This window comes from Trichechus manatus, unplaced genomic scaffold, assembly GCF_000243295.1.
Source record: "Trichechus manatus latirostris isolate Lorelei unplaced genomic scaffold, TriManLat1.0 scaffold00154, whole genome shotgun sequence".
Lineage (NCBI taxonomy): Eukaryota > Metazoa > Chordata > Mammalia > Sirenia > Trichechidae > Trichechus > Trichechus manatus.
The window spans coordinates 6,449,126-6,459,822 of NW_004444090.1; the positions used below are offsets into that span (position 1 = coordinate 6,449,126).

The 10,697-nt window shown below is 38.7% G+C and overlaps 1 protein-coding gene across 1 annotated transcript in view; it reads right to left on the bottom strand.

The window, feature by feature from the left end:
* IRAK1BP1 (interleukin 1 receptor associated kinase 1 binding protein 1) overlaps positions 1-10,697 on the bottom strand; it is a 36,554-nt gene that overhangs the window by 14,588 nt on the left and 11,269 nt on the right. Inside the window, exon 2 of the mRNA XM_004386066.3 lies at positions 214-279. Within this exon, the coding sequence (XP_004386123.1) occupies positions 214-279 (66 nt within the window). The remainder of the gene's footprint in view (positions 1-213; positions 280-10,697) is intronic.

Here is a 10,697-nt window from a genome sequence, read left to right on the forward strand (position 1 = left end):
GGTCCTCCAAGGCCGAGAAGGGAGTGTGTTGACATGTTGTGGGGTTGTAAACCAATGCCATAAAACAATATGTGTACTGTTTAATGAGAAAATATTTCTTCTGTAAACCTTCACCTGAAGTAGAATCAAAAAAAATTAGAAAAGAAAAAAAGGATAGATGACAAATTGTCCCTAAAATGTCATGGGGTTTTCAATTATTTGTTAACTACATACCTCTGCTTCCATATGGTAAGCATTTTCCACTCTTCTAAAATCCTTTGTCACTGTTACATTTTCTGCCTGAAACAGAAGGTACAAGAGTATGATTACTAAAAGTTTGGTTACTAAATGTGGTTGCTCCAAAACATAAACTAGAAATCCAAACTTAATAAAAATATGCAGGAAAAAAAAGAAGTATGCAGTAGAAGTATGTTTTAAAACTTTAAAAATGATGTCAAATAATCAGAAACCTAAAAGTATTTGCTGAAATTTCATAATTGTCACTCCATTTGCAGTAATTTTTACAGTAACTTGTACATAAAGTATGAACTTAGGGTGGTATATGGATATACTCTATGTAGAATGTATGAGAATTTATACATAATTTTGAATATTATAGGAGTATTAGACTTTTGAAGATATGTTTACCTTATAAATAATGTAAGATAAGATTTACTGAATACCTATTATCTGCAACTGTGGGCAAGTTGTTCAACTTTTTTTGAGCCTTAGTTTCCATAATTTTAATAATCAGATTAATACCATATACACCACATAAATTGTTTCGAGGATTTAATGAGAAAATTGTATACAAAGTACTTGGCCAGATAAGCACTCAGAAAAAAGTAGATGCTAGCAAATAAGATATAAATGTTTCCTGTAATAGTGGACCCAGGCCAGTTTGTTTTTAGAAAAGTACCACTGATGCTTTTTGATTTTCTGGGTAAATACAGAGTACATGATTTTGATTAAAATGTTAAATTTCTTATTTACTCTTCAAAAGGATTTTAAAATATACAGAAATGAACTCTTCATGTATACTCATCCTTCGGGACAGGCAGAACTTACATTGTGTAATTCTTTGTGTCTTTCAAAATGCATGCTAAAAAAACCATAATGATTAACTATGCCCAGTAATGATTTAATTAGAAGTTGTTCTGTAGGGGATACAGCTACATCTGTATTTTAAGATATTAACTAATTTATAGAAGTTTGTTATCAAGAAAAATTCTAAAAGCTTTAACCTGGGATTTCAACTCACATTCCAATTTTAGCTCTGATAATGTCTATCACTCCAGTGAAAATATGAATTTTTTTTTTAAATTATAAAGGCAATACCTGCTCATTATAGAAAATTCAGAATACAGATAAGTAAAATAAAAAGGTATATAATGCTTGCAATCAGCTTTTTTCATTTGATTATCATGAAACTTCTCTGTCATTCAATATTCTTATGACATTTAAAAATATCTTTCATTTTTGGATGTTTCATTTTGGTTTATTTTCTTCCTACTTTATCTCATACATATAAAACTTTTGATTGAAAATTATCAGAGAAATAATTTCAGGAAAGATAGATTAAAAGTATCTTTTATTGTTTTTTTTTTAACAGCATTACTATTCTTATAAAAAAGATGACAGTTGCCGCCGAGTCAACTCCAACTCATGGCAACCTTACGTACAACAGAACGAAACGCTGCCCGGTCTTGCGACATCCCTCAGGATCACCATCATGTTCTAGTCCGCTGTTGCGGCTATTGTGCCAGTCCATTTCACTGAGGGTCTCCACCCTTGCTGGCCCTGTGCTTCGCCAAGCAGGATGTCCTCCACCAGTGACTGATACCTTCTGATAAGGTGTCAGACAATGTTCTGTTGTGATCATATGGTTTTTATTGGCTAAGTTTTGGAAGCAGATCACTAGGCCTTTCTTCCTGAAGTCTATCTTAGTCTGGAAGTTCCACTGAAACTTGTCTACCATGGGTAACCTTGCTGGTATCTGAAATACCACTGACATAGCCTCCAGCAACACAGCAACATGCAAGCTACCACAGTATGACAAACTGACAGACGGATGGTGGTTTGTAAAAATAAATATGCCAAATAAAATCCAATATTTGAAAAAAAGTAAAAATGTCCCCAAGATCCATTGCTGTTAATATTTCTAGTGAACATTTTACTAATCATCTTTCAATGCATGTATCTAAATCTATCTGTAGACTTTTTCATAAATAAAATTATACTTTTCATATATTATTCTGTAACCTGTTTTTGAATATACTTTTTATTTTGGAATAATTGTAAGAAAAGTTGCCAAGATTTCCCATACACCCTACTTTCAGATTCCTTTAATGTTATCATTTTATATTACCACGGTACGTTTGTCAAAACTAAGAAACCAACACTGGTACATTACCATTAACTAAACTTCAGGCCTTACTAGTTTCACCAGTTTTTCATTAATGTCTTTTTTCTATTCCAGGATCCAACCGTTGATACTACATTGCATTAATTTGTCATATCTCCTTAGTCTCGTCTGGTCTGTGAGAGTTTCCTGGTTTCTCATGACCTTGAGGAGCCCTGGTGGAGCACTGGTTAATAGCTATGGCTGCTAACCAAAAGGTCAGCAGTTCGAATCCACCAGCCACTCCTTGGAAACTCTATGGGGCAGTTCTGCTCTGTCCTATAGGGTCGTTGGGAGTCAGAATCCACTCGACGGCAATGGCTTTGGCTTGGTTTGTGGTCATGACCTTGAAAGTTTTGAGGTTTACTGGTCAGGTATCTTGCAGAATATCCTTCAAGGGTTTGTCTGATGTTTTGCAAATGATTAGACTGCGGTTATGGGTTTGAGAGGAGTGCCCTGGTGGTGCAAACAGTTAAGCACTTAACTACTAGTCAAAAGGTTGGCAGTTCAAACCCAGCCAGAGGAAACTTGGAAGACAGGCCTGGTGATCTGTTTCCGAAAGGTGACAGCCTTGAAAACCCTCTGAAGTAGTTCTACTGCACACACGTGGTTGACATGAGTTGGAATCGACTTGACAGCAACTAATAACAACAACAACATGAGTTGGAATCAACTCAATGGCAACTGGTATTTTTGGTTTTGGTATGGGTTTGAGAAAGAATACCACAGAGGCTGAAATGTGCTTCTCATCACATCATATCAGGGGACATGATATTCCCATGACATTACTCACGATGTTAACACCTGACCATGTTTGCCAGGTTTCTCTACTGCAAAATTACTATTGTTCTCTTTCCATACTCTACTCATTGGAGGCAAATCACTAAGTTCAGTCCAAACCCACTCAATAAATACTATGTTCTTTTTTTGTTGCTTAAACTGTTGTAGCTTTGGACTTTGGGATTTCTTTCAGGTTGGCTTTTATATCCTTCTGACATACCTCATCTTTTTATTTGTTAAGCATTTCCTTACTGTTTGGTACTATAAGATGTTCTACGCTCATCTAGTATTTTTCCTGCCCCAGCCCTAGAATCATCGATTTTTCCACAAAGCTCAAGTTCCTTTTATTGGAGAATGGTTAAAACAAGATCTGGGTATTGAGAGTGCTTGTTGCTATTTGGGTGTCACTCCTTCTAGGCCTTCTTAGTGGATAGAGCTACATAATATATGTATATATAAAAACTCATGTATATACATATAATTGTTTCTATCCATCTGTACATATACTAATCTAAACATGAATTCATGCTGATGCTTTTGATTCTAATTTAGAACTTCAGAGTTCATTCTGTACTTCCCTCATTGCTTATATGTAACTTCTCTCTCCAACAGTGAAAAACCTGGCTTCCACCATCCACCATCTATTGACTTAGTATATATATAAAGTATACTCGCACCGCCAGTTCCCGGATTAAAAATGAATGAGTTCCATTCCTAAGTCTGTCTTTAAGTTGAACTGGTATGTAAGTCAAGACAGTAAGTGTATGGTGTTCATATCTAACGTCAGTCAAATGTTTATCTTAGTATACAGTATACAGTGTACCTTTCTATGCATAAACACTTCCAGATACACTAAAACATCTTTAACATAAAACTGTAATAATAATGTTTTGATGCATGTCACAAGTAGCACCTGTCTGTTATTATGAACTATTTTATATGTACCTCGAAAATTTAATATAATAAGCTTTACAAGGGTTAGTTCGTAACTATGAGTTATACGGAAAAGACATTTGAAACCTGGGGACCACCTATATACATATAAAGTATACTAGGGTACATATAAAGTATACAACCGTACTATACATATAGTTTCAGAACTGTTAACCTGTACCCCCTTGAGAAACAAATTTACTAACTGGAGTATGGTGTTTATGTATATTTCCTTTAATTTTTATCCTTAGAGCTTTCAGTCAAAGTGCCATTTTTCAAAGTTACTAAGATCACTCTTTTTCTCCTACCTCCTCCTTCAGTACAGTTATGACAAACATTTGTAATATAGTTAGATTCAATTACCACAATCTGAATTCTATCCTAGGATCCTCTGATATACCGTATGATGCCTCCCCGCCCCTGTTTTTAGTATTTTTTTTTTTTAGTTACAGTAAAGCGTACTCTGTGATTTAAACTTCTATGGGCTTTGATAAATGCAGTCATATATCCATCACCTCAGTACCATAGAGAATAGTTCCTTCACCTTAAAAGTTCTCCTGTGCATCCTGTTTATAGTCAACCACTCCCTGCTACAATAAGCAATTTTTCTGTCCGTATGGTGTTGCCTTTTCCAGGATGTCATGTGAATGGAATCCTAAAACATTTTGTCTTTTAGGCCTGGCTTCTTTTTCTTTATCATCCATGTTGCTGTGTGAATCAGTAGCTTGTACCTTTTTATCACTGAATAATATTCCACTGTATGGATGTACCACAGATTGTTTATCCATTCTCTGTTGAAAGACATTGTAGTTGCTTCCAGTTTTCATGACTATAACACTGTTATAAACATTCTCATACAGGTCACTGTGCGAACATAAATTTTCAATTCACCTGAGTAAATTACCTAGAGTGCAAGGGTGGATCCTATGGTAAGCCTTTTTTAAGGTCGCCGTGAGTCAGAAATGACTCAATAGCAATCAGTTCTGTTTGGTTTATGGTACGTCTATGTTTAACTTTTTAAGAGACTGCAAAACTGTTTCCCAACGTGGCTGTACCATTTTTCAATCTCGTTTTGCAATTAATGAGAATTCTTGTTATTCTTCATCTTCACCAGCATTTGGCATCATCAGTTGTTTTTCAAATTTTAGCCATTCCAATAGGTGCACAAAGAGCCCTGGTGGGACAATGGTTAAGCACTCGGGAGAAAGACCTGGCAATCTTCTCTCATAAAGATTACAGCCTAGAATGCTCTATGGGGTAGTTTCACTCTGTCACATGGGGTTGCTATGAGATGAAAATCAACACAATGGTACCTAACAACAACAACAGGTGCGTGTTGTTGTTATTAGGTGCTGTTGAGTCGGTTCCAACTCATACCGACTCTATGTACAACAGAATGAAATGCTGTCCAATCCTGTCCCATCTTCATAATCTTTGTTATGCTTGAGCCCATTGTTGCAGCCACTGTGTTAATCCATTCTGTCCAGGGTCTTCTCCTTTTTCGCCATCTACTTTACCAAGCATGATGTCCTCCTCCAGGGACTGGTCTCTCCTGACAACATCTCCAAAGTATGAGAGACGAAGTCTCGCCATCCTTGCTTCTAAGGAGCACTCTGGCTGTACTTCTTCCAAGGAATTTGATCATTCCTCTGGCAGTCCATGGTATATTCAATATTGTTCCCCAACAGCATAATTCAAAGGCATCAGTTCTTCAATTCTTCGGTTTTCTTTATTCATCATCCAGCTTTCACATGCATATGAGGCAACTAAAAATACCATGGCTTGGGTCAGGCACACCTCAGTCCTCAAAGTAACATCTTTGTTATTCAACACTTGAAAGAGGTCTTTTGCAGCAGATTCTCCCAACGCAATATGCCTTCTGATTTCTTGACTGCTGTTTCCACAGGAGTTGATTGGTGGATACAAGTAAAATGAAAGACCTGACAACTTCAATCTTTTCTGTTTATCATGATGCTGCTTATTGATCCAGTTGTAAGGATTTTTGTTTTCTTTATGTTGAGGTGTAATCCATACTGAAGGCTGTAGTCTTTGATCTTCATCAGTAAGTGCTTCAAGTCCTCTTCACTTTCAGCTAGCAAGGTTGTGTCATCTGCATATTGCAGGTTGTTAATGAGTCTTTCTCCAATCCTGATGCCCTGTTCTTCATATAGTCCAGCTTCTCTGATTATTTGCTCAGCATACAGACTGGTAAGTATGATGAAAGGATACAACCCTGACACACACCGTTCCTGATTTTAAACCATGCAGTATCCCTTTGTTCTGTTCAAACAACTGCCTATAGGTCTACGTACAGGTTCCTCATGAGCATAACGAAGTGTTCTGGAATTCCCATTCTTCACAATGTTATCCATAATTTGTTATGATCCACACAGTCAAATGCCTCTACATCGTCAATAAAACACTGGTAAACATCCTTCTGGTTTTTCTCTGCTTCCAGCCAAGATCTATCTGACATCCCTCGTTCCACATCCTTTTCTGAATCCAGCTTGAATTTCTGGCAGTTGCCTGTTGATGTAACTACTGCAACCGCTTTTGAATGATCTTCAGCAAAATATTACTTGCATGTGATATTAATGATACTGTTTGATACTTTCAGCATTCTACTGGATCACCATTCTTTGGAATGAGCACGAATATGGATCTCTTCCAGTTGATTAGCCAGGTAGCTGTCTTCCAAATTTCTTGGCAGACATGAGTGAGCACTTCCAACACTAAATCTGTTTGTTGAAACATCTCCATTGGTATTCTGTCAATTCCTGGAGGCTTGTTTTTCACCAATGACTTCACTGCAGCTTGGACTTCTTCCTTCAGTACCATCAGTTCTTGATCATATGCTACCTCTTGAAAAGGGTGAACGTTGACCAATTCTTTTTGGTACAGTGACTTTGTGTATTCCTTCCATCTGCTGTTGATGCTTCCTGCATCGTTCAATATTTTCCCCGTAGAATCCGTCAACACTGCAACTTGAGGCTTAAACTTTTTCTTCAGTTCGTTCAGCTTGAGAAATGCTGAGCGTGTTCTTCCCTTCTGGTTTCCTAACTCCAGATCTTTGCACATATCGTTATAATACTTTACTTTGTCTTTTCCAGCTATCCTTTGAAATCTTCTGTTCAGCTCTTTTACTTCATCATTTCTTCCTTTCACTTTAGCTATTCTACGTTCAAAAGCAAGTTTCAGAGTCTCTTCTGACATCCATTCGTCTTTTCTTTCTTTTTAATGACCTCTTGTTCTCTTCATGTATGATATCCTTGATGTCTTCCCACAACCCGTCTGGTCTTTGGTCATTAGTGTTCAATGCATCAAATTTATTATTGAGATGGTCTCTAAATTCAGGCGGGATATACTCAAGGTCATATTTTGAATCTCAAACACTTGTTCTAATTTTCTTCAGCTTCCACTTGAACTTGCATTACGAGCAATTGATGGTCTTTTCTGCAGTCAGCCCTTGGCCTTGTTCTGTCTGATGATACTGAGCTTTTCCATTGTCTCTTTCCACATATGTAGTCAGTTTGTTTCCTGTGTATTCCATTTGGCGAAGTCCGTGTGTATAGTCACCATTTATGTTGCTGAGAAAAGGTATTTGCAATGAAGAAGTGCTGGTCTTGCAAAATTCTATCATGTGATCTTCAGCATCATTTCTATGACCAAGGCTATATTTTCCAACTACTGTTCCTACTTCTTTGTTTCCAACTTCTGCATTCTAATCACCAGTAATTATCAATGCATCCTGACTGCATGTCTGATCAATTTCGGACTACAGAAGTTTGTAAAAATCTTCAATTTCTTCATCTTTAGCCTTAGTGGTTGGTGCGTAAATTTGAATAATAGTCATATCAACCTGTTGTCATTATAGCTGTATTAACCTGTTGTCCTTATCCTATCACTGACAACGGTGTACTTCAGGATAGATCTTGAAATGTTATTTTTTATGATGAATGCAATGCCATTCCTCTTCAATTTGTCATTCCCCGCATAGCAGACCATATGACTGTCCAATTCAAAATGGCCAATACCAGTCCATTTCGAGGTGGGCCCTCTTACAACAAACACCTGAAAAAACAACTGAATCGATTACATATGGCAATCTGGGAGCCCAGAACATCTAAGGCGAAGTTAAGGAACCGGACTGAGTGGCAGGGGGAGGCAGAGACGGTTCGGAAGCAGCGAGGAGTTCCCAGACCTGAGCTGGTGAGAGCTTGAGCCCTTCGGGCCTGAGCAGCTCCCAGGTGAGCAGTGAGGCAGGCAAGCGGCGGTGCTTGGGAGGCATGTTTTCTGCACCGGGAGAGACCCATCCACTGACAGTCTACTTGGCCGCACAGAACCAGTGAGAAGCAGCCCTTGACTGGCAAAAGATAAGTAACTGCGTCTAGCCTACTGCGTGGATCAAAAATACCCCCCTTAGGGAAAAGCCTCTCTCCCATTTACCTCCCCGCTCCCTGCTCTGCACTGAGTCCTGGACTGGCTTCAGCAATTGCCGAGTCCCCTGGGCTGGAAACAGGATCTGTCACATGCCCGGAGCCATTCTCCCGGCCTTGGAGAATTAACAAATTAACAAATAGGAAAAAATAAACTGCCGGCTCCCCTAAGCCAGGAACCCCGGGTAGGCACAACTCCTTTCCCTAAGCACAAGCATAAGAGATCCACAGACTCTGAATGCCTTTCTCCCTGCATAGACTTGTGTGGGCCTATCTCAACAGAATAGGCCCTCATTACCGCAGTACAACAGGGTATACACCGGAAGTCTAATTTCATCTTTTTCAGCCGTGAAGTGGCAGGTTCTTGACATTTGACACTGCTCTGCTCATTAAGCAGGAACTTCACCTACCCACATCGGGGGCCTGAGGACTGGTGGCTCCACCCACATCACCTAGCCACCTGCTAGAGGGGCCCATGAATAAGAGATGCCCCCCGGTCCTTACAACCAACAGCATTAGGTGCTCATAGTCCGGCTGCAAAACTCACCTACCTACGTGCTCTAGGGAACAGGGACACACCTTCCTCCTGGACACTTGGGGGCAGCTGTCAGCCCCCTGCCTTGCTCAGAGTGTGTCCCCCTGCTGTAGCCAGATGCCTGTGCCTACACCAATCACCCATGCCTGTCTCGGACTGTATGTGAGAGTCTATACCACACATTTGGTGGCTATCTACCTGGACACCTGAGCTGAATCCATACAGGAGGAGTGGGCAGAATTCCTGAGCTCACATACCTAGAAACAGATCTAACCACCTGGTGACAGGACATTAGAGCTTCAAAGGTGCCAATACTCAAACTAGCTCATATGAGCAGCCTATTTGGGCATATCAAAACAAAACAAGAAGCTAGAACACAGTTAGCAAGCATAAAATAAATAAATATGATAACTTATTGATGGCTTGGAGACAACAGTCAATATCAAATAACATAAAGAGGCAATCCATGATGGCTCCAGCAAGCTCCCAAAATAAAGAATCTAGAACTTTTCCAGAGGAGGAAAATTTCTTGGAATTACCAGAGGCAGAATACAAAGGATTAATACACAGAACTCTTCAAGAAATTAGGAAGGAAATTAAGCAAAACACAGAATCCGCAGTAGAGGAAATTAAAAAGATTAGAGAGGACCACAGTGACAAATTTAACAGGTTGCAAGGATCCATAGACAGACAGCAATCAGAAATCCAGAAGATTAACAATAAAATTTCGGAATTAGACAACTCAATAGAAAGTCATAGGAGCAGAACTGAGGCAATAGAAGTCAGAATTAGTGAAACTCAAGATAAAGCACTTGATACCAACTTATTTGAGGAAAAATCAGATAAAAGGATTTAAAAAAATGAAGAAACCCTAAGAACTATGTGGGCCTCTATCAAGAGGAATAACCTACGAGTGACAGGAGTACCAGAACGGGGGGCGGGGGGAGGGGGATAACAGAAAATACAGAGAGAACTGTTGAAGATTTGTTGATAGAAAACTTCCCTGATATCATGAAAGATGACAAGATATCTATCCAAGATGCTCATCGAAACCCACATAAGGTAGATCCCAAAAGAAAGTCACCAAAACATATTATAATCAAACTTGCCAAAACCAAAGATAAATAGAGAATTTTAAGAGCGGCTAGGGATAAACAAAAAGTCATCTACAAAGGAGAGTCAATAAGAATAAGCTCAGACTACTCAGCAGAAACCATGCAGGCAAGAAGGCAATGGGATGACATATATAAAGCCTTGAAGGAAAACGACTGCCAGCCAAGAATTCAGCAAAACTGTCTCTCAAATATGATGGCGAAATTAGGGTATATCCAGATAAACAGAAGTTTAGGCAATTTCCAAAAACCAAACCAAAATTACAAGAAATACTAAAGGGAGTCCTCCGGTTAGAAAATCAGTAACATCAGATAACAACCTGAGGACAAAGCAACCAGATATCAACCCAGATAGGGAAGACACAAAAGTAAATCAAAGCTAAAACACTGAAAATAGGGAAACAGATGTCAATATGTAAAAGATGACAACACTAAAACAAAAAAGAGGGACTTGAAAAATGTAGACATAGATTTTTCATATGGAGAGGAATTCAAGGCAATATAAAGAAATAAAAGACTGG